Source organism: Stegostoma tigrinum, chromosome 19, assembly GCF_030684315.1.
Source record: "Stegostoma tigrinum isolate sSteTig4 chromosome 19, sSteTig4.hap1, whole genome shotgun sequence".
NCBI classification, from domain to species: Eukaryota; Metazoa; Chordata; class Chondrichthyes; order Orectolobiformes; family Stegostomatidae; genus Stegostoma; species Stegostoma tigrinum.
The window spans coordinates 53,591,408-53,616,435 of NC_081372.1; the positions used below are offsets into that span (position 1 = coordinate 53,591,408).

Here is a 25,028-nt window from a genome sequence, read left to right on the forward strand (position 1 = left end):
AATGGTGGAGCAGACTCAAGGGGTTGAATAGCCGATTTCTTTTCTGATTTCTTATAGTGTTGTGGTGTTTACTTTTTTTCTGTGTTTCAGTAATCACACTGGATATGAGAGGAAGGAATAAAATTCACAACATTAAAGAAACAGGAACAATGCTGTTCTCTGGTGTATAACTAATTTAAATTGCGCCAAAATGAACAGTTCTCCTATTTGTATTTTAATAGCTGTCAGTAACAGATTTATATCAGCATTAATAGCAGGTGTAATCTAACAGTCAGAACTAATTAACAATTAATTATCATTACCATTTAACAGCAGTTTAAGAAATAATCACTTGTGCTATCAGGTGTTGAATAGCATAAAAGCTTACCTTACTCATCTTGGATAATAAAATGTGAGGCTGGATGAACACAGCAGGCCAAGCAGCATCTCAGGAGCACAAAAGCTGACGTTTCGGGCCTAGACCCTTCATCAGAGAGCTCCTGAGATGCTGCTTGGCCTGCTGTGTTCATCCAGCTTCACATTTTATTATCTTGGAATTCTCCAGCATCTGCAGTTCCCATTATCTCTGATACTATCCCTTACTCATCTTGGAATCAGGTTGTTTAATGATAAAGGCATAGAGACACAATTAACAAAATAACCAACAATAAATTCCCAAAACAATTATATTTATACTTGATGGGATATTTACCAAGGACAAATTTCATTCATTCGTGTCAAGAGCATACTGCATCAGTGGCCAGAGCTGTGGGATAAAATTTAATTGTATTTGTCTTGTTCCATATATGCCAAAAATGAAAGAATTAATGCAAAACAATATGACTTTTTATCCTTTTCCTTTGCCACATTGCACACATTAACTTTTTCCTTACAGTGACGCATGGCTGTGTCCACTGTCTGACCTCTAAATAGCTCAACCAAGTACACAGTTCTTCATACGAGAGCCAAAAGTATGTGTTTCAGTGGGTTTCTAAACAAGGGTCATTATTTCTAACCTTCCAGTGAAAGTCAAGCATGCTGAAAGAACAGCGTTGGAAATCTTACCCTTATGTCTGTTTGTTCACCGTGGCCTCTTACAGGCCAAGTATGATGAAGCGAATTGTAGTATTCACAACTATTGTCCTTGCTGAAGCCACCTATTATAGGAATCACAAAAGCTCAATTGAAAATTATGTGCCAATGCGAGGAAAAATTAGTGGCTCATATAACAATAACGTCAACAATTCTAATAACACTTTACAGGATAGTTTCAATGACTTTCTTCCACAGAATATTTGTTAAGATAAATTTAGATTTTAATTGAAATGACACCACAATAGATTTAGTAGAGCTTTAGCCACAATTTCGAAATTGGGAAAAGATTGTGACATAGATGTCAGTCTAAGTTAAACTGCATCCTTAAAACAGTCACATGGCACCAGTAAGCAGAGATGTTGGCCAGGGAACAGGGTGGTGCATTAAAGTGGCAGGCAAAGTGAAGCTTGGGAGTCTCTTTTGCAGAGAGAACATAGGTGTTCTGTGAGTCACCCAGCCTACGCTTTGTTTCCCCAATGTAGTGGAGACCACATTGTGAGCAGCGAATGCAATAGACTAGATTGTGGGAAGTACAGGTAAAGCACTGCTTCAGCTGGTAGGTATGCTTGGGCCCTTGGATACTGAGGAGGGCGAAGGTAACTTGCAGGGGAAGGTGCAGTGAGGCTATGGGGCAGTGTGGGGAGTGAAGCAAGAGTGGACCAATGTGTCGCAGAGGGAACAGTCCCTGCAGAAAGGTGACAGGGGAGGGGAAGGAAATGTGTGTCCTGTGGTGGCATCTCACGGGAGGTGGTGGAAATGGCAGCTAATGGTCCTCTGGATGTGGAAGCTGGTGGGATGGTAGGTAAGGACAAAGGGAACCCTGTCGCTGTAGCATGTGAGAAGAGAAGGTGTGAGGACAAAGGTGCCGGAGATGGGTTAGACCCAGTTGACGGCCCTTACTGAGGATTCTGAGCACTGTTGTTGACAGGGAGATAGACAATGAGTGAATGTCTCTTGGAGAGTGCTGGTGCCGACACAGTGGGCTGAATAGCCTCTTTCTAAGTACCTCCAGGTGCTCCGGCTTCCTCCCACAGTCCAAAGATGTCCAGGCTAGGTGGATTGGCCATGCTAAATTGCCCGGAGTGTTGAGGGATGTGTAGATTAGGAGGATGGGTCTGATGGTCAGTGTGGACTTGTTGGGCCGAAGGGCCAGTTTCCACACTGTAGGTCTTCTATGATTCTATAATCTATGAATGATAGACAATCAAATTTCTTCGCATTTTGGGCACTGAAGAGTTAAGAATAAAATCTTCCAGTATTTCTAATGGTCATCACAGAGATTTGAGAAAAGTTTTCAGATTTCGGAATAACAACTTAAAGTTCAAGTCAATTTCAGACATGAGTTCATATTATACCGACAGCAGCCAACGAAAAATAGTTGATTAATTCACAGATTGAAATTGAGGCAAAGATACTGAATGTGATTAACTTAGCTGAACGGTTTGTGAAACTGTCCATTGCCTTTAGCCTACCACATAATTTTGGAAAGCACTTCTGGATAAACCCAAGCAAACAAGAGAAAGGGGCAAGTTTGAAGACATTGGAGTAAACCAGCACCATCTACAAGTGCTTGAATCTGAAACAACTAATGAAGTGGTCAACAGGTTCAGTGGACTATCCAAATCTGGTATGAAATATGGCTTGCCTCAACAAGGTAGTGTTTAGCATCTTGTAACATATACAATCTATGTCTGGAGGAACTCAGAGTACAACACAACACTCCACAGCAGCATATGAAGAAGAGCCGACAAAGGGACAATGCCAAAGAAGCTTTCAACATTCTCGTCTATGGGACACAAGCAGGTCAACAAAATCTAAGATACAACTAAATGTTATACCTGACAGGCCCCAATCAGCCAGTACATGTGGTCAACTTGAGATGCCACATGGATGCTAACAAAAGAAATGTTGATGTGTTTAATCCTGGTGATTAACACAAGGAATAGACAACCTGCTTTATGACAAAAGTGACACTGGTGTGAATGCATGTATCCATTCTTTAGCTTACAAAGATGTACACAGGAAACTGGCACTTGAGGATGGAATTGAAACAGGTAAGCTAACTCCTTACAATGGGTCTAACATCTATGCATTCACATTATCCAACTTAAATGTCAATCTGCCTCCACAGGATTGACATTTGAAACCTTTTACATTGTTAAAACAGATTAACAATATGCCCGTACGCATGGATCTATACATTTTTATGATCCACGAGGCAACAAACCTGTGAGCTGCAACACGAAAGATTCCAGTCTGCAACATTGATCTCATGCACTTTGGTCTCTGCTGAGCAGGACAGATTCATCAAGCTACACCATATGGTGACAAACTACAACAACTGAAAAAGATCACCAGTTTCCCACAAAATTAAATACATTTAAATGTGTGAAGTTTTAGAACTAGTACCCATGCTCCAAGCAAGTTAAGCCCAATTTGAAAAGTTTCATTCAACAGTGCCCAAAGGGACACAACAGGTCATCATTGTGCTTTTAGTTTGGGATAGTGGTTGATGGTGAGTGCAAGGTTAGCTTCAGGTGAAATCAATTTTGCAGCAAATAAAAAGGATTTAGAGTTTTAGTAGCAAAAAGGTCAGTTTTGCCATGACTTAAGTGTTTGTGATTCAGCTCAGTGCTGCTTCTGAATGGTGTGCAGAAGAACGTTTTATCTTCCCCCACCCCCCCGCCAACATGCTTTTGAAATCGTTAACAATATCACTCTGTAACAATTGTAATGGTAATTCAAGGTGATTTCATGCTCTGACTGTGACACCTGTAAACTTTAAAATAACGGATTTCTGCATGGGAAATAAAACACTAATACAATAAATAAACATTTTCATTCAATCAGCATTCCCTCAGTGCTATGCTATTAGATTGGATTCTGCGCTCAAGTCTTTGAGAAAGAATGAATCCGCAAGTTTGTGACTCAGCATGAGAGAACCGTGTTGCTGAACCACAGTTGACACTATATGTGCATAAACAATACTATTATGATCCCTGTAGAGATTATAAATACAATAAATATAACTTTGAACATTCAGTTTATATCTTAATGGATAAACCAAGAAGATTTTACACTTTATTACCTTTCCTGCAGCACTGGACTAAAAGCATTATTGACTAAACTTTATTTTTGGGTGCAAGTTACGGTTTAAAACTCCAAGTTTTTTTTCCCTATTTTTGGCACACCCAAAACCCTACAACATCAGCTGAACATTTAACTGTCCTTTAAGATGACATTCTTCAGAATGAATCAGAAATTATTATCTGCCAAGTGGTTATGTCTGATCTCTAGGAAGTTTTTACTCCAGAGCAGAATGCCTGAAGCGTTTATCTCTCACCGAAGCTAATCAAATCATCCAGTCTCTTTCTAACTCCCTATTAATTTTCAATCTGAATGCAAGCTCCCATCCGCTTTCCTATGTACTCCTGATAGCTGTTCTCCCCTTCTCAATCCTGAAAGGCTAACCTTGTTACAGATTTTCCAGGATATATTAGAAATCCTTGGCTTTTCAAAGTTTATTGTGATGGTTTGGTGTATGGCACTGGCATGATTACCTGTTGAGAGCCTACTTCTCTTCTCTCTTAGAAGTAAATAGAAAGTTTAAAGCATAGCTTCTTCAACTTGATGTTATCAATATGTTCTGGGATTTTGCAGTCTCTGGGCTGAATTTTCTCTATTGCTGTGAATAGCTCCAATTTTGTGACTTGCCAGACACATCTCAGTAGAAAGGACACTGAATGGTGCTGTCTTTGTCCTAGGTTGGATGAGTACACACTTGTCTGAGACTTCACATCACAGCAAGATTAGCTCGGTGAGGGATCTGTTTGACAGGATTACCTCAGTGAGGTGTCTGTTTGACAGGATTACCTCAGTGAGGGGTCTGCTTTAACAGGATTACCTCAGTGGGGGATCTGTCTGACAGGATTACCTCAGTGAGGGGTCTGTTTAACAGGATTACCTCAATGAGTGATCTTGATGACTTGATTACCTCGGTGAGGGATCTCTTTGACAGGATTACCTCAGTGAGGGGTCTGCTTTAACAGGATTACCTCGGTGAGGGGTCTGTTTGACAGGATTACCTCAGTGAGAGGTCTATTTGACAGGATTACCTCAGTGAGGGGTCTGCCTGACAGTTGAGGATAACTGTTAACTTTGCTAAATGACATCTTTTAAATGCTGACAAATGTAGTTCTTTTACTGTAATCTCTTTTGTCAACATTGGAATATTTATTGGCAGTTTTAAAGACAGAGTGAAGTGCTTGATGCCTCTGTTATTAATGCTTTAATGGTCTCTCTGATGCTTTAAAAGTCTCCATTATCCCAGCAGACTGTATGGTTGCTGTATCTTTAGAGATACCTGATTGGTGGTAGTTCCTGAGCATTTCAAACATGCCCCTATTACTAACTGACTTGTTGGTTCTGTAAACAGTAGGCTTGGTTGAAAGGGAGGGTCCTAAACTGGCAGGAGTTAACATGGGGATGAGAAGAAGTCATGAGATAGCTGCAGGCATGCATTGGAAGTGAGTTAGAATGGAACAAGCATTGCAAGCAATATGGGTAAAGCCTTTTGATCTAATCCTTCAACATGTTACAATGTTCCCAAAGCCACTTACCTTTGAGGAGCTGTGAAAGATGTCATTTCGAGCTGCCCCGACTCCCACAAAATTTGAGCAGGATCCCTCGCCTGGGAATGGAGCTGGCCAGGTCAGTAAGCTTATTACGCTTGGTGTCCAGGGATGTGTGGGCTAGGTGGATTAGCCATGTGAAATATGGGGTTACTGGGATAGAGTAGGAGGCTGGGTATAGGTTTGGGTGTGGGTGGGATGGTCTTCGGAGGGTTGGTGCAGACTCAATGGGTTAAGTGGCCTCTTTCCCCACTGCAGGGATTCTGTGACTCTCTAAATTAAGGAGTGTGATGGAATACTCTTCACTTGTCTGGAATGGTGCAGCTCCAACAAGACTCGGGTAGCTTGCAACCATCTAGGAGATAGCACCTTGTTTGATTCACATCCTATCTACCACCTTCAACATTCACTCCCTCCATCACTGATGTACAGGAGCAGCAATGTGTATCACCTACAAGATGCAGCAATTCACCAAAGCAGCCTTGACAACACCTATGAAGCATGACCTTCTAGGTGACAGAGGGCAGCTAATGCACGGCATCGCTGCGTGCAATGTCCCCTGTCAGTCACACATCAACTATTCCGCCATTGCTTCACTGTCATTCAGTCAAAGACCTGGAATTAGAGATAACAGGAACTGCAGATGCTGGAGAATCTGAGATAACAAGGTGTAGAACTGGATGAACACTGCAGGCCAAGCAGCCTGGTCCGAAGATGCTGCTTGGTCTGCTGTGTTCATCCACCTCTACACCTTGTGATCTCAAAGTCGCGCGTGTGTGTGTGAGTGTGTGTGTGTGTGTGTGTATTCCTGCACTCCTCCCCTCCCATGACAGTAGCTATGCATGCCTATGGCTCACCATCACCTGCTTAAGAGCAGTTACGGATGGGCAATAAATACTGGCCAAGACAACAACACGCGCACCCAATGAAAGGACACTCGAGGACTCATGTGTGCAGTTAGACACTTTATTAGCACTTAAGGCAACTTTAAGCACTTCAAACAATTGTATAATGGCAACTGGTGAGGAAACAAGTCCTAAGTTCGAAACACAAACCATTGAGTTGCAGGCAGAAGCTTAGAAAGTTGAAAATGTTTATTTACAGTAAAACAGGTTGACGTTCTATGTTGTTAAAATGCTGAAAAGTCAGCGTAATGATAGTTGAGTTTATATAGGTGATATATTATATGGTAAAATTGCCTTAGTCCCAGATAACCATTGGTTTGCTACCTCAGAGAGAGATGACTGGTGGTGTTTATCCAGGGTTGAGAGGGAGAGTCCTTCATGTTAATCACAGCCAATGCAGGATTTGAACCCATGCTATTGGCATGACTCAAACCAGCCATCACAAAACTTAAAACTGCATTTCAAATGAAAATTTCTCTGAGACAATGTCTATTATTATATGCTTTGGAAGAGATGATTGGGTAATTAAAATTCAGCTGTGAATTCAAGATTACTTCATTCGGTGCAAATTGCATGTTCTTCAAAGTTAGACAATGATGCTTCAACTTTTCTCCTGTTGTGCAATGATGCAGGGCAGGTTTGTAGGGGGAATTGTGCCAAATCCTCAGTCTTTGCAGGGAATGTGTACGTGGAGCCTTCACCGATAAATTCCAGGTGAGGAGGTTATCTAAGTGTCGCGCTTTGTCTTTAGGAGATCATACAAGCAAGTCAGAGTTCCTGATAAACTGCTTGGACACCAACTATTGCAGTCTGTTTCTAGAATTGATGGGAAATTAATACCTTTGGAAATAGTGGGGAAAATAACCTGACAGATCCCAGTGAGTTGTGGAAAAAAAGGCAAAGAAGCTACTCTCCATGGAGACAAACCTTTTGGGAATTACGAATATAAAGAGAACAAACTAGATGCAGACAAGACACAACAGTCATTCTTTCTCTTTAATGAAGCAAGATTAAAGCAGGTGGGATAAATAAGATCTCTTTCTCTCAGCTGCAACGGACAAAGTGAAGTGCTAATTAACCAATTTGGTCACAACTGACAGCGCAAAAATGGCCCATAATTCAGAATTGATTCGTTTTTCTATTTCATGCCTAATTGTTCTTCCCAGAATTTCAGGAGCAACTGTCTTAATGTTCCCTTGATGCAAGTGTCTAATTAATGTCAAGGAACTGAATTTAACTGAGCTGGGCTTTTATTTCTATCACAAACCCTGTCACACAAACAATTCTAGAGGGGAATGTTGGGGGTGCGCTTTAACCCCTCCTGAATGGGTCAGGTAGGATGCTGTATTGTTTAAACGCTCAACCCTGAACCTGATCCAACTTGAATCCGTCGTTTCAGTAGAAATGGCTAGATAACCAACCTGCTCCCATCTTGTTCATTTATTTACTTTAATGACACTTCCAGTTGAAACCTGAATGCTGGTTTCCTGATCTTTGGAAAATCGGGAAGCTTAAGGGAAGTGAGGGCTGGATCAGGTTGTATGTTGCTTTCTACCACTGCTGGTGAATCCAGGGGAAACAGGAGTTTTATTTTGATTCATTCATGGGATGAGGGTGTCACAGCTTGTGTTGCCTGAATGACCCAGAGAGCAGTTGAGAGTCAACCACATTGCTGTGGGTCTGGAGTCACATATAGGTCAGACCAGGTAAGGATGGTAGTTTCCTTCTCTAAAGGACAAGAGTAGATTACGTGGTTTTTTCCAACAATCGACAATATATTCATGGTCATCATTAGACACATAGTTCCAGATTGGGGCAGCACAATGGCTCAGTGCTTAGCCCTGCTGTCTCACTGAGCCAGGGGCCTGTGTTCATTTCCACCCTCGGGCAACTGCCTGTGTGGAGTTTGCACATTCTCCCTGTGTCTGCTTGGGTTTCCTCCGGGTGCTCCAGTTTCGTCCTACAGTCCAAAGATGTGCAGGTTAGGTGGATTGGCTCTGCTAAAAGGCCTGTAGTGCTCATGGATGTGTAACTCCGGTGGGTTGTAGGAGGATGGACCTGGGTGGGATGCTCCAAGGATCAGTGTGGACTTGTTGGGCTGAAGGACCTCTTTCCACACTGTAGGGATTCTATGCTCTATGATTTTATTGACTTCAGATGCCACCATCTGCGATGGCAGGATTTGAAGTCTGGGACCTGAGACATTACCTGGATTTCTGGATTAACAGTCCAGTGAAAATAGCTCTCGGCTGTCACCTCTTAATTGTAAACAGATTATCTGACCATTATCACATTATTATTTGTGGGAGCTTTCTGGGTATAGAATGGCGACTAGATTTCCTACAATAAAACAATGACAGCATTTCAAAAATATTTTAGTTGGTTGTACATGTGCTCTAAGATCTATGGAGATCCTAAAAATATGCTATTTAGATGCAAGCATTTCTCATGTTCATTAGTCACAGGGTTGGAATGATCTATCCAAGCTATGTGCTATATTCTCACTAATGCTGGTTATTCACTGTTGTTCGATGGTGTTTTGACAGGTACTCCATTGATCGTAACACTGACTTGGAGAGGATATTTAATATGGATGCCAACACTGGAGACATCACAATTGCGAAAAGGCTAGACCGAGAGACAGCAGGATGGCATAACCTGACCGTGATAGCAATGGAAGCAGGTAGGTCACATTTAAATGGCATCAGTTTGCTTTTCAATGACGTTTGTTCAGTGCGAAGGATGAGTCGTCTGTCTGATCACGGTTTACATGCTGAAAAAGGACGTGGGAACAGAAACAAAAGTGAACTACACAGAGAGATTTATAAGATAGAACATTTGAACAGTGGACCCCAGGTCGTAAACAATAAAATTATGAGGATGGAATAGTGGGGAAAAGTACACACATGCGTCAAAGGGTTAATTCAATCCACAGATATAGGCAGGAGGTGAAGGGGTGGATGCAGGAGCTGGAATCAGGAAGGAAATTGGAAAGTTCACTGCCCATCAACTTCCCAGCTCCCTCTGTCAGGGGCATAGGAGGATGAGAATGGACAATTGAGGGTCATCTAACCATTACCTGACTTGTGATGGTAAATCACCAGTAGGGGCTTGGCGCGATGTCACATGGGCAGACCGTCAAGTTAAACCTGGCAGTACCCTTTGGGCTCCAGAGGAGAGAGTTGGATGTGGTGGGCAGCATAGTAAGTCCCTACTTAGTTCTAGAATGTCCTCCTTGATAGTTTCTGGCTGCAGCAGCGATAGCAGCCTTTGCTTCCACAGAGCTGCTGCCTGCCCTTTGACTGCCCAGTTGTTTATAGGAATCTCAGCCGTAAAGAGACTGACACTCCAGAGTAAGACTGCTATACCTCTAGGGTGTAGAGTTGTACTGGGGCTCCTGGAAGCAGCCACAGTGGAGCTGTCCCAAATTTCTGACCTGCTGAAAGAGCCATCTCCATCATTAATTTCACCTCAAGTAACCAATGTAGCACAGTGTGAGAAAAGCTGATGCAGGGCAAGTGGAACAGGAGAAAAGCTGAGATTCAGATGAACTGTCTTGGATAACTTAATCCAAGGGAGAGGAGATAAGCATGAGTTTTGAAGCCTCCATGAGTTTGCTGAGCGAAGAGTTAAATATGTGGATCTCTCTGAGATACGTACTGTCGAGTATTCAATTATGCAATGTTGTTTCCATTTTCTATACGCATTTCCACAGTTTTTGTCGGGTATGTTAAGTTTCATGAATGCATCTGATAGTGCAGAGAAACATTAACATTGTGACCAGTATCTCACACCCAAACAGTTACTTTGTCAATTTCCCACAGTTATCCATTCCAAACAGGGCAGTACAAAATCACAATCCTGAAATAATATTGCTTGTTCATTAGAATGAACTTGATGAGGTTTTTTTTTCTCAGCAATGGTTTTCTTGTTTTCGTGTCCCTACTTCTTCTTAAGTGATTGTTGCCTACACCAACAAATAGAAAACCCAAGTGTACATTGCACCTCCTACCTCTAGTTTGTAAATTGACACAGGAGTTTCAATTCTAACTATGGCAGAGATCTCTAAAATTTATAAATGATTTATTCGAGCAGATGTGAAGAGGATGCAAAGGAAACCCAAAACTGGTGATCAGAGGCATCAGGCAGTCGCAAATAAATCCAGATAGAAGTTCATTGGACACGCTTTCATCCAGTGCATTGTCAGAATGTAACTGAGGCAAATTTGGATAAATGCATTTTGGAATAAGCTGGGTAGACACATAAGGAAGAAAATATTAGAAAAGAAAAAGTGGGGGAAGTTTAATGTAGAACTTAAACATCAGAATGGGTGAGTTTGGATGACCTGTTTCTCTTCTATAATTTCTATGCGATAGCTTTCTACTGTTGTTATTTCCTTTGCGCTTTGCATTCTATGCCAGCTCTGCACATTTCTCTTGTGGTTGTTAAATGTTAGTTTAACAATTCTGTTTCCTGGCTAGCGTTCTTTCAAACTGCATTTGAATGCATAGAGGTGCGGGACTTTGAATGAAATGACTGACCCACAGTTCACTTCAGCATATCTCCTTATGCCAAACAATTTCTCTTTAATACACACAATACTGCTATAACATCTGGTCCATGGCAACAAATCCATTTTTCTCATTTCATCCATGCAGTTAAAGTAAATTTCGGAATAGATGTCCTCCAATTGATAGAAGACAGAATTTCATTTCAGTGTCAATGTTTAACTTTCGCCACCAGAGGGTGATCTCTCACTCTTTGCTCACACCTTATTACACCCAGAGAAATGTCAACATTAAGTCTGTTTTTAATTGCAGCCCTTAAATCTGTGAAACATTTTCTATTTTATATGCAACAGATTTCATAGATCCCTTATTCCTGAGTACTCTATTCACATGCATAGATTTAGACCATACAAGTGAGAATCCACCAGTTTGTGTTCCGTGTATTAATCTATTGGTTCTCACACCTGAGTGATGGCTCAAATGAGATGTTCACCAGTGTCATATGAAGATAAAAGTAGACTCAATTGCATGCTTTGGACCCTGACAATGTTCCGGCAGAAGTTCTGAAGAATTGTGCCTCACAGCTTGATAAGCCCTGAAACATGCTCTTCTTGTACAACTACAACACTGGCATCGATCCAACCAGAAGGAAAATGATCAGGTACATCCTGAACACAAAAAGGAGGTCAAATTCACCCAGGCCAATTACCCCCCAGTCATTATAAAGCGATAGAAGGTGTCATCGACAGTGCTATCAAGCAGCACTTGTATCGTGGGAGCTTGCTCATCGTCACCCAGTTTGGGTTCCACCAGGGCCACCCACCTCCTGACCTTATTAAAGCCTTAGGTCAAGCTGGGACAAAAAAAAAGACTGAATTCCAGAGAGCAACAGCCCTTTTCATCAAGGCTGCATTTTGACTGAGTGTGACGTCAAGCAGCCCTTGCAAAGCTGGAATCAATGGGAATCTAGAGAAAACTCTCTGCTGGTTGGTGTCACACCTGGCTCAAAGGAAGATGCCTGCGGTTGTTGAAGGTCAGGACATCTCAGCTTCAGGACATCTCTGCCGGAGTTCCTCAGGGCAGTGTCCTAGACCCGACCATCTTCATCAGTGACCTTCCCTCCAAATAAGGTCAGAAGTGGGAATGATTGTATAACTTTAAGAATCATTTGTGACCCTAAGGTACAAAAGCAGTTCACATCCAAACAAAGTAAGACATGAAAAATATCCAAGCTTCGACTGACAAGTAGCAAGAAACATTCATGCTGTACTAGTGTCAGACAATGACCATGTCCAACAAGAGAGAATCTATCCATCACTCCTTGACGTTCAATGGCTGAATTTTCCACTATCAGCATCCTGGAAATTACCACTGACCAGAAACTGAACTGAGCCAAATACGGTGGCTACAAGAGTAGATTGGAGGCTAGAAATCCTTTAGCAACAAACTTACCTTCTGATTCTCCAAGCCTGCCACCTAGATGAGTGCAACTCCAAAAACACTCAAGAAGCTTGACACTATCCAGGGCAAACCTTTCTAGACTGACACCACATCGACACAAATTTAGAGTGGGATAAAAAGGGATAGCGTTTAAAGTTTTTTGAGGAGATTTGTAGCTCGGGTTGTGGATGAGGTTGTAGACTTGCTCGCCGAACCAGTGTGTTTGATGGCAGACATTTTGTCGCTCTGCCAGGTAACACCGCCAGTGTGCCTCCAGTGAAGCGTCAGTGTTCTGTCTCGCTTGTTATTAAATGCTTCGGTTTGGTGAAAAACTGAACTGGAAGCGATGCCAACCATCCCAGCAAACCAAGGCATATATATAAAACAATCGGGACAGAACACCGACGCTTCACCGGGGACACACTGACGGTGTTACCTGGCAGGATGATGAAATGTCTGGAACCAAACACACCAGCTCAGTGAGCAAGTCTACAACCTCAATGGATAGAGTCAACCGACATGAAAAGTAGCAATTAGGGACCCGGGGGAGATAAAATGGCCAAAAGGCATAAGTAAAGTCTATTGATTTAAATACACATTTGCAGAACAAAATAAATGACTTAATGACACAAAATACAGGTGGATTGATATGATTTCATAGCCTTTGCAAAGACACAGCTATAAAGAGATTAGAAGTAAACTAAACGTGAAGGGATATGTGGTTTTTCAAAAAGACAGGCAGGAAGGGAAGGGTAAAAACGGAAAGAAATGCAGATGCTATAAATCAGGAGCAAAAATTGTTGGAGGTGATTATAAAAGATAGATTTATGGACATTTACAGAGGCAAAAATCAATTAGTCATAGTCAGCATTGTTTTGTGCGAGGAAACTCGTGTCTCACAAACTTAAATGGCTTTTATGAGAAAGTTACCAAAAAGATTGTTAATGGCAGAGCAGTCGACATTGTTTATTTGGATTTTAGTAAAGCCTTTGACAAGGTTCTGCATGGTAGACTAATTAGTAAGGTTAGGTCACATGGGATTCGGGGTGAGCTTGCCAATTGGATACATAAATGGCTTAACAGCAGGAGACAGTAATGGTGGAGGCTTGCTTTTCAGACTGGAGGCCTGTGACCAGTGGTGTTCCACAGGGATCGGTTCTGGGTCCTCTTTTGTTTATCACTTATGTAAATGAGTTGGATGAGAATATAGAAGGCATGGTTCATAATTTTGCAGACAACACCAAAACTGGTGGCATTGTAGAAAGAGAAGAAGGTTATCTGAGATTACAAAGGGATCTTGATCAAATGGGTCAATGGGCTGAAAAATGGCAAATGGATTTCAATTGGATAAATGCGAAGTATTGCATTTTGGTACAACAAGCAAGAATAGGTATTGTACAATTAATGGTAGGGGCTTGACTGGTGTTGTAGAACAGATGGATCTGGGGCACAGATATATAGTTATTTAAAGTTTGTACCACATATAGACAGGGTGGTTAAAAAGGCGTTTGGATGCTCGCCTTCATTGCTCAGTCCTTTGTGTACAGGAGTTGGGATATTATGTTGAGGTTGTACAGGACGTTGGTGATGTTTCTTCTAGAATACTGTGTCCAGTTCTGGTCACCCAGTTATACAAAGGATGTTATCAAGCAGGAGAGGGTTCAGAAGAGATTTACCAGAATGTTGCTGGCTATGGAAGGTCTGAGTTATAAGGAAAGGCTGGATAGGCTGGGACTTTTTTCAATGGACCGTAGGAAGTGACGTGATATAAGTTTAAAAATATTAAGAGGCATAGATAGAGTTAATGGTAGTCTCCTTTTCCCTAAGATGGGGAATTTCAAGAGTAGGGGGCACATTTTTAAGGTGAGAAGAGAGAATTTTTTTAAAAAAGACATTAGAGGAAATTGCTTTACAAAGAGGGTGTTTTACATGTGGGCTGAACTTTCTGATGAAGTGTCGGATGCAGGTACAATCGCAACGCTTAACAGACATTTGGATATTTCAATAGGAAAGGTTTGGACAGATATGGGCCAGGAGCAGGCATGTGGGACTAGTTTAGCTTAGGATTATGTTCAGCATGAAGTGGTTGGACTGAAAGTTCTGTTTCCATACTGCATGACTGTATGACTCTTATGCTCGGAGCATTCTCTTTAAGTGGTGTGCTGTACATCCAAGTATCGGGCTGTTTTGGATCTGGTCATGTGTACTGAGGCAAGTTTAATAAGTGGTCTCAGAGTAATGAATTCCCCAGGAAACAGTGACTGTAACTGTACAATTATACACAGTCTGAGAGTGAGAAACTTGGGTGTGAAACAACTGCACTAACCCACAGTAAGTATGATAACAAAGAAATGAGAGAAGTGTTAGCTGGGGTGGACAAGGAAAAGAGTTGAGCAGAAAAGACAGTTGAGGAACAAAGGTAGACATTTTAAAAAATTAATTCATGATACACAGCAAATATCGATCCCAATAAAGAAGGATTCCAGGAAGAAGACAAACCAACCCTTGTTAACAAAGGACGTTAAGAATAGTATGAAACTGAAAGCAAAAATACAAGAGTGCGATGAAGAATATTGGTAGAGTCATAGCACAGGGTCAAAAAAAAACAAGCTCCTAACTATTTTAATTCCATTTTCCAGCACGTGGTTCATAGACATTCACGCCTTGGTATCACAAGTGCACAACTAAAAGGATTTTGAAAGTTTTAATAGCCAACAAAATGGCCGTAAAAATAGACGGAGAATGCAAACAATGTAAACTAGTGAGTAATGCAGGAGTGGACAGTCAGAGCCTCTAGAAATATATAACATGGAAGGGAGAGACCAAAGTGAGCATCGACCTATTAGAAAATAACGATAGGGACACAGGAAAGGCAGAGGAGTTGCATGAATACTTTGCATCAGCCTTCTGAGTAGAAGATGTAATAGCATCTGAAAAATCACTAAATCAAGGGGCATGAGGTGGGAGAAAAACAAAGTAGGAAAACCAATGGGGGTGAAGCCCATAAGTCCACCTGCCTGATGAATTGCATCGTAGGATACAAATGAAGTCACTACAGGGACCTTGGATACCCTGCTAATGATCTTCCAGAAATTTTTAGATTCTGTAAAAGTCCCAAACGACAGGAAAACTGCCAATGTAACACACTTATTCATAAATTGAAGGAGATTAAAAACAAATAATGAGAGGCTAGTTATCTTAATGACTGCTATTGAGAAAATATTGAATCTATTCTAAAGGATGTAATAGCAGAGCCTCTAGAAATGCATAACATGACCAAACAGAGTCAACATGGCTTCATAAATGATCTCATGCCTGACAAGTTTATTAGAATTCTTTGAGAAGGTAACAAGCAGAATAGTTAACGGGGAAAATAATATATTTGAATTTTCAGAAGACATTTAATAATGAGCCACACCTTAAAATAAGATCCCATGGTGCTGTGTGTAGTGCATTAACATGGGCAGATGATTAGCTGACTAATGGAAAATAATAAGTTGAAATCAGGGGTGACATTTTTGGAATGATAACCTTTAATGAGTGGAGTGACAAAGAGTTCAGTGCTGGGGCCGTGATTGTTTGCACAATACATTAGTGACTTGCATGAGAAAAGTGAAACATATTGTCACCAAATTTGTGGATGACAGAAATATAGGTGGAAAATCAAGAGGTGAAGATGACACCAAATTTCTGTATAGCCATATAGACAGGTTAAGAGAATGGGGAAAATTCAGCCAATGGAATATGTTAGGTTTTGCCCTTTGGTAGAAAGAATAGAGGAGCTGAATATTATCTAAATGGCAAAAGCGTACAGAAAGCTTAAGCACAGTGAGATTTGGGAGCCCTTGTGCATGAACTACTAAAAGCTACTATCCAATTTTAGTAGGGAGGATATATGGAATTATATCTTTATTCAAAGGGAACGATGTACTAAAATTAAGAAGCTTTGCTAAAACTGTACAAGACATTAGTCAAATAACCTAGAATGTTGTGAATAGTTTTGATCCCTTTATCTGATTAAAATTACACTGGTTTAAGAAGATGGCCAAACAAAGTTTACTCAGTTGATCCCAGGTGTGGAGACATTTTCTTGTGAGGAGCTGTTTAGAAAGTTGAGCCTGTGCTCATTAGAATTTATAAGAATAAGAAAAGACTTTATTGAAACACACACCATTCATAAGGGACTCAATAAAGTAGATGTGAGAAGATTGTTTCCCTTTGTGGGAATGTCTTTGAGAAACTCAAAGCAAGGAATTTTCCATTTAAGACAGAGATGAGAGAATTTTTCTATTAGAGTGTAGTAATGCTATGGCGTTGCTTACTACAGAGAGCTATCAAAACTAGATTGTTAAGAATAGTCAAGGATGAGAAGGACAGATATTCAATCAATTTGAGAATCAAGAGTTATGCGAAAAAGTCAGGAAGTTGGAGTTAAGGATCATCAGATCAGCTATGAGCTCATTGTTTGGCAAAATGGCTCAATGGGCTGAATTGTCTCCTGCTGCTCCTATTTCTAAGTGTTATATACACTCGCTCTACTGCTCAGTCACAACAATATGCACAATCAATCGGATGCACTACAGCAATGTACCAAAGCCCCTTAGGCAGCACCTTCCAAATCCACAACCACCATTGAGAAGGACAACAACAAATTCACTCGCCTTCCTGACTTGGAAATCCATCACAATTCCTTCAGCATCTTTGGGTCAAAATCTTGGAAATACCTTCCTAAAAGCATTACGTGCATGCCTATATCAAACAAACTGCAACAGTTCAAGAAAACAGCTCACTACCACCTCCGTGAGGACAATCAGTGAAGAACAACAAATGCTGGCTCAGCCAATGAAGCATACATCCCAGGAATTAACATAAAAACCTCCGCTCTTAAATTCCCTGCCGTGAAACAATATCACAGCACTTTTTTAAAAAATGGCTTCCAATGGGAAGTTCAAAAAGATGGTCTACACTTGCGCAAATTAAGGTAGCAGTGCATATTGCATGGGGACGTATGTTGAGAAAGATAAGTTGATCCTGTATAATTCCAAAATCATGATCATTATTATTATGTTACCATACCCAGGAGAATGTAAATCCAGCTCATGCAAAGATCTGCAGTAAAGATACATTTAGATTTCAAGTCTGATTTCAGATTGATGCCTGGTTTGAAAAAAAAACACAGTACTTTGTTTTTTACTATTATTCTTACACAGAGCTCTGACCTGAATTCACCTAACAGCACAATTTATAACTGTTTGGTGTTTGTATCCAATCTTGTTGAAAAGTGTAAAACCACTGGGAAGTGACACCATTCCAATGCCATTAATTCATATTTGATGAAATATCAGTCTGTTTAAATTTATGATTATCAAAGAGAATTATCAAAGGGACATTATAGTTGGTAAAGGTGCTTGGTAGAGCTTTACAAATGTATCCTCAGAAAACAATGACGTTATAAAACAGTCAGTATGGTTTGCCTGTGATGGACGTTTATAAAACATAGAGCTGAGGAAATCTGAAACAAAAACAGAAATTGCTGGAGAAACTGAGCCACTCTGCCAGCATCTCTGGAGAGAAAGCTGTTTCCAGTCGAGTTGTGAAAAAGATCACTGGGCTTGAAATGTTAATTGCTTTTTCTTCTCCTCATAGATGCTGCCAGCTGGAATTTTATGATTAAGATCTTGTTAGCTTGTAGGTCAATCTGAGTGGAACTAAGTATGCATTAGGATATGAGCAACAAGGTTATGGCTGGCTAGCTTATGGTAATATAGTATTGTACTTGATTTCAAGTGTAATGACTGAGGGAGTGGGTGTACTTACATCTTAGTGTGGCAGATGATTTCTTAAAAAGCATTCATGAGTGGTATGGGCAATAGTTGGCTGGGCCATCATTTATTGCTCATCCCTAGATGCCGTTGAGAAAATGGTGGTGTGCTGCCTTCTTCAACAAACACTGTAGTGTATTTGTGATAGCTGTGTTCACGATGCCATTAGGCAGCATGTTCCAGGATCTTGACCAAGCAATACCGAAGGAATGGGAATGTATTTCCAAGTTAGGATGGTGAGTGGCTTGGAGGGAACTTGCAGGTGGTGGTGTCCCCATGTATCTGCTGCCCTTGTCGTTTCAAAAGTAATGGCTATACGTTTGAAATATGTTGTCTAAGGACTCTTGGTCAGTTTCTGCAATGCATCTTGTACATGTTACGCACTGCTGCTACTGAGCAATGGCAGTGCAGGGAGTAAATATTTTTGGATGTGGTGCCAATTAAGTGGGCTGTTTTGTCCTGGAAGTTATCAAGCTTCTTGAATGTTGTTGAAGCTGCACTCAAACAAGTAAGTGGGGAGTATACCATCATACTCCTGTCTTGCACCTTGTAGGTGGTAGGCAGGCTTTGCGGAGTCAGGAGGTGAGTTTTGTTATAGGATTCCTAGCTTCTGACCTGTTCTTGTAGCCACAGTACTGATATGGCTAGTCCAGTTCAATGGTAATCCCCAGAATGCTGATAGTGAAGGATTAAGCTATGATAATACAATTGAAAGTCAAGTAACTGTGGTTGGATACTGTCTTTAAGAACGACATTCGTAGATTATTTCTGGTGAAGCACTTGGCTTCCAGTAAATGATCGTTTGGCCAAGTTGCATGGAAAACAAAGAGCATAATAGCAAAAGTCCAACAAAAAAGATGATAATAATGGTGAATTACCCATACATGCAATCCTGGTTTTAATCAGGGTTTTGTGCTCTTAAAGTATCTGGTTGAAGATTGTTCCTCCAGAACCTCCTTTTCCAACAATCTTCACTTGAAATTCAGCATGTTGCTAATAGAATTAAAACTTTCATTAACTGAGCGACTCATAACAGTGAGTTAGACTTCTTGAATATCCAAGCTAAGAATAGGGATACAAGACTCCAGGGTTAGAATTTCAGAAGAGCACTAACCTGGGATGGTTATACTTAAATGCTGGATCAACTTGTGTTGAACTGAAAGTTTATAACTGTGAGATCATTAGAGGAAATTCCAAGGGAAAATCTTGCCAGAAGTGAGCAGTAAGTCCAAGAAATCTCTGCCCTCATTACTAATTTCCAAAGCCCTCCTCAGATCAATTGGTTAATTGTTCAAATTTTGACAATATCTGTCTTGAATTTTGTAAGTATAATCAAATAAATGGAAAAAGAAATTTAATTCAATAAGTTTGGTTTCGAAACTAACAGTTCATTATACTTTGAATATTTTTACTTTATCTGCCCCTATTGTATAGTTATTAACGTACATATATGTGATTTTTGTTTCATAAATTTTTTTTGATTAAAATGATGAATCTTGTGATTTTCTCCCTTTTGGTAATCAAATTGGTTTTCAGATTCTTAAAAAAAGCACGAAACTAGTCTATACCAAGCTGTCAACATTTAAAAACTCTTAACAGTGACTTTAGTTGGAGGCAGTAGTTTCATGATGTGGCATGTTCCACTGTCCAAGGCAATAGCATGCTGCGATTAATCTTCCATCAACAATTTACAATGATCACATTGCTTCTAGAACAGTGCTCTACCGACCAACTTGTGAGAAGCTGAAAACAGCCGCATTGGTCTTTGGGAGAGGTGGAAGTGTAGAAAAACAGCCAAATATCTGTTTTGGCACAGACATTATGATTTAAAATATAGTTACTAATTGGTATTAAGACTGCCACTGTACATTTCCACAGATTGAAGCCCAAAGTTCAAAGAGACAGTTTGAGATCTGTTGGCTCATCTTTTTCCTAATAAGTGTGACCAGTGCGACAACGTCATCGCAACGGAGCTGTTGCACACACCTGCACACTCCCCTATGCCAAAACCCTTTTACATATTTTCCCCTACTTACCTCTTTTTCTACCCCAGCCCCCCTCCTCAGGCCATCAAACCATATGCCATCTGTCCGAGGTGGACCTTTTGGTGCCCCACAGCATCATAGATGGCACTGCCAGATACTGTGCTCTCCTGCTGATAGATACATTTAATTGAATAATGTATGAAACATTACTATTTGGCAGGTTATCATTAGGAGTAGATCCAGTTCTGTTCTTATGTCTGCCTTGTAATAAGCAAGTTGTTCTTTGAAGGTATTGAATCTGGGTCACAGATTACCACCTGGAATGTAGTTTATTTAAAATACAGTTACAGAACATTCACTGTGTCTAATGAGGGATTGCTTGTGCATAACTGACAATTAAGTACAACACATGTAGGTAAACAAGACTAATATTTATGTAGTACCTTTCATTACTTTGGAACAACTGAAACCTTTTTATAATCGAATCAGTTTTTTTTAAGTTAAAACTGCATGAAGAGCCACCAAATCCGAAGAGCAAATGGTGGGAGTGAAGGGTGATGGGCTTGTTACATTTTCTGCAGCTTAGAATGAATGAAAGAACCTGCTGTATGAAGTTACATTTTTTGCTGCTACCAACAGTGAAGATTTGGACAGTAATTAAAAATTTGTGCGACTCATTTTCAGTCATTTCTTTTGAATGCCAGTACCTGTAACCTTGGTAACTTCCTGACGCCTCTTGAACCAGGTGATGGGGAAGCTCCTTTTAAAGTTGTAGTATTGTCTCTTAACGCAGCTTCTAACTGGCTGCAGGAGGGATGGCATGAATGGATCTAACTCAAATCTAAATCAATCTTTCCACATGTCTGTCACTAAGACAGTAAACCACAATTCCACCAGAGTCCCACACAGTTCTTGGTATAAGGTACTTAATTACGATTAGATAGATTGCCTTGAATTATAGAAAAATTCAACACAGAACAAGGCCATTCAGTCTGTAGTGCCTGCACTGTACATTGTTTAAAAGTTCTGTGCAATTAGTCTCTCTCTTCTCCTCCTTCCCATAGCCTTTCCCCCTCATGTGAGTTATAATTCAATCCAATTTTGCCATCCTTTCAAGCAATGCATTCCACATCATAAATACTTAAGTTGTAAAAACAATTACCCTTACCTCACATAATAGTGTAACATTAAAAAAAAACCTGAGAAGTCACCCTTTGATACAGATTTAAAAAAAAACAAATGCTGGAAATGAAATCATTCACTGAAATGGATGCAATTTGACAGTATTGTCACTGCCATATGTGGCCCTGGGCAGACAGCAGATGGCATCTACATTGGAACACACTTGAGTGGTTGTGAGAAAGGGCAAATGATATCAACATATCTGTGTGTGGTGAATAAGTTGAAGTACAACTTCCTTGTTCAAATATATTAATTCCATTAGCTCAGTAACAACTATGACTTCACTCCATCATTATTGATTCTGAACTGACATTGTTTATTTAGTGTTACCTTGTCTTTCTCAGCTTCTGATTTTTGTCGGTATATATAAATAAAGCTTGTTTATGTGCATGGCCACAGACGTGTTCCAGCTGCTTTCACTCTTGAAACATTGCCAGAATATCTTGGTCATCTTTCTTGGACTTTGGGTGTTGATTCTTGTCAAAGCAATGACCTCACGAAATGATTTGCAGTCCCTTAAATCTGAGATGCTTTCAGCAATGCTCTCAACCAGCTTACCTATGTTGCTAGTATTTTTTATTTATTAGTGTTTCCCATGTTCCATGCTTGAATCAGTCTAAAAATGTAATGAATAGACAAAGGGATATGAGTTTAAGAGGCATGAGTGATTGACTTGTAGCCAAGTTATAACACTGATCATGTTCCTCTCCAGGTGCAAGTAATGTTTCCTTCAAAACACAATTTCTGATGGAGCAAAATGAGCTTGGTCATTTGTATGATTGCAAAGAGACCAATTATGTTCAAATAAATTAAAGGTAATGAATGAATACAAATTAAAATTTCCACTTTAAAGACAGAAAAGATTTTGTGAGACATCTGTGATAACACAAATGGCTTTGTTAGGAAAGGTTAATTTGATGGGTTAAATATCCTTTCTTTATTCATTTCTATCCTGAGGAAGGGAATTTGATTGTTTCTTTTGTGGATATTTTTGAACAGCCAGAAGAGGCCTGTTTAACATAAGAGAACTTCAAGATGAATCCAAATTGAGGAGCAAATATTTTCCACTTAAAATAACAGAGGGGTTTTAGGTCTTGATGACAATACTGGAGTGGAAGGCTAAGGTGATTACTAATGCAGTAAACATCACTGCAAGTGAAATTTTCTCATAAGCAGCTCGCAATAGGACAGCAGTTGGGAGACTGGGATCCGGTGGAAATTTGAGCAGTGCCAGGAGTGGCAATATGGTCATTGTTCAACAGGCACAGTGCTGTACTCCTCGGGATGCTTGTGTTCTTCCTTCACCCATTCTTTGTGCTTCTGCTCATTCAAGATTCCTGCGCTCCCTGCAGTATTGAAGCAGTCACGCTCTTTTTTTATTCAATCGTGGGATGAGGACATCGCTGGCTGAGTCAGCATTTATTGCCCATCCCTAATTGTCCAGAGGGCAGCTAAGAGTCAACCACATTGTTGTGGGTCCGGACTCACATGCAGGCCGGACCAGGTAAAGATAGCAGTTTCCTTCCCTAAAGGACATTAGCGAACCAGTTGGGGTTTTTTGACAATGGATTCATTGTTATCATTAGATGATTCAAACCTGGGTCTCTGGACTAACAGTCCAATAATAATGCCAGTAGGCCATCGCTTCCCCTAATCTTACTGATATCTTAAAGCATCATTACCACAGTTCACATGTAAAACTTTTGTGTGACTTCAATGGAATGATGCAGGCATGTTTCAAGATTAGTAACCCTTTGAAAAAGAAGCGCTTCATTTCAAGACGTTTGACAAACATTGCAATAGAACTTTGCATCGATTTTGGAGTGGATATAAGTAGTTTTGGTAAAGACCCGTATGTGGATTTAAATCAATGGCTTTGACTGAATGGACTCTTACATTCTTTTGTACGAGAACATATCAGTGCAACTTTCCTGTTTGAGACATGTGACGTTAGAAAGATAAAAGATTTTATTTTACATTGGGAGAGGGTTTAAACTCACTTGGCTCTTGTAAAAAAAAATTAGGAGTGGCAGATAGTAATAGGAGGGGAAATAGTAAGTAATTAAACAAAAACAGAAATTGCTGGAGAAAATTAGCCGGTCTGTCAACAACTGTGGGAAGAAAGCAGAGTTAGTGTTTCTCCATCAGAACTGTTAAACTGCTCCATGCTGATCATGGTGCCCATGATCAGCTAATTCCAATTGCCCACATTTGGTTCATATCCCTCTAAACCCTTCTCATCCATGTATCTATTCAAATGTTTTTAAATATTGCTATCATACCTGACTCAACCACTTTCTCTGGCAGCCCATTCCATATACTCACCACTCTCTGCATGAAGAAGTTGCCCCTCAAGTCCTTAAACCTATCCTCTCACCCTAAACTTATACCCTCTAGTTTTCAATTCCCCTTCTCCGGGCATGCATCCAATCTATGTTATCATGATTTTGTACACGTTAATAAGATCACCCCTCATTCTCCTACATTCCAAGGAATAAAGTCCTATCCTGGCCAACCTCTCCCTATAAGTTAGGCCTACTAATCCCGGTGACATCCTCTTAAATCTTCGTACACTTTCCAGTTTAATTAAGCCTTTCCCATAACAGGGTGACCAAAACAATACTCTGAGTGTGGCCTCCCAAACAAGTTATACAACTTAAAACATAACATTCCAACTCCTACACTCAGTGCCTTGACCAATGAAGGCCAGCATGCTAAATGCCTTCTGCACCACCCTGTCCACCTGTGATGCCACTTTCAATGAATTATACACTTGTACTCTTAGGCCCCTCAGCCCCACAACACTCATCAGGACCTTACCATTTACCGTATAAATGCTCCCTACCTTGGTTTGACTCTCCAAAGTGCAACACCTCACACTTACCTGTATTGAATTGCATTTGCCAAGACTCAGCCCACTTCCCCAACTGATCAAGATCCCTCCGTAATTTTTGGTACCCTTCTTTGCTATTAACGATATCTCCTAATTTTGTAACATCCGCAACATTACTAATCATGCCTTGTACATTCGCATCCTGACCATTTATGTAAATAACAAATAACAAAGGTCCTAGCACCGACCCCCGTGGCACACCACGAACAACGGGCCTGAAGTCTGAGAACCAACCTTTAACCATCACCCTCTGCTCCCTATCATTGAGTCAATTTGAATCTAATTAGTCAGCTCTCGCTGGACCCCGTGTGGCCTAACCTTCATGGCCGGCCTGCCGTCCGGGACCTTGTCAAAGGCCTTACTAAAGTCCATATAGACAACATCCACTGCCCTACCCTTATCCATCCTCTTGGTTATCTCCTCAAACAACTTTAACAGATTTATCAGACGTGAATTCATGCTCACAATTCCATGCTGACTATCTCTAATCAGGCCTTGGCTATGTAAATATTGGTTGACCCTGACACTCAGTAACATTTCCAATAACTTGCCTATCACTGATGACGCGCTCACTGGCCCGTGGCTCCC

General features: G+C 40.6%; 1 protein-coding gene across 3 annotated transcripts in view; it reads left to right on the forward strand.

The window, feature by feature from the left end:
* LOC125461535 (cadherin-22-like) overlaps positions 1–25,028 on the forward strand; it is a 731,460-nt gene that overhangs the window by 512,599 nt on the left and 193,833 nt on the right. For all 3 annotated transcript variants that reach the window (XM_048550445.2, XM_059652843.1, XM_048550446.1), the window contains exon 8: positions 9,157–9,293. In XM_048550445.2, coding sequence (XP_048406402.1) covers positions 9,157–9,293 — 137 coding nt within the window. The remainder of the gene's footprint in view (positions 1–9,156; positions 9,294–25,028) is intronic.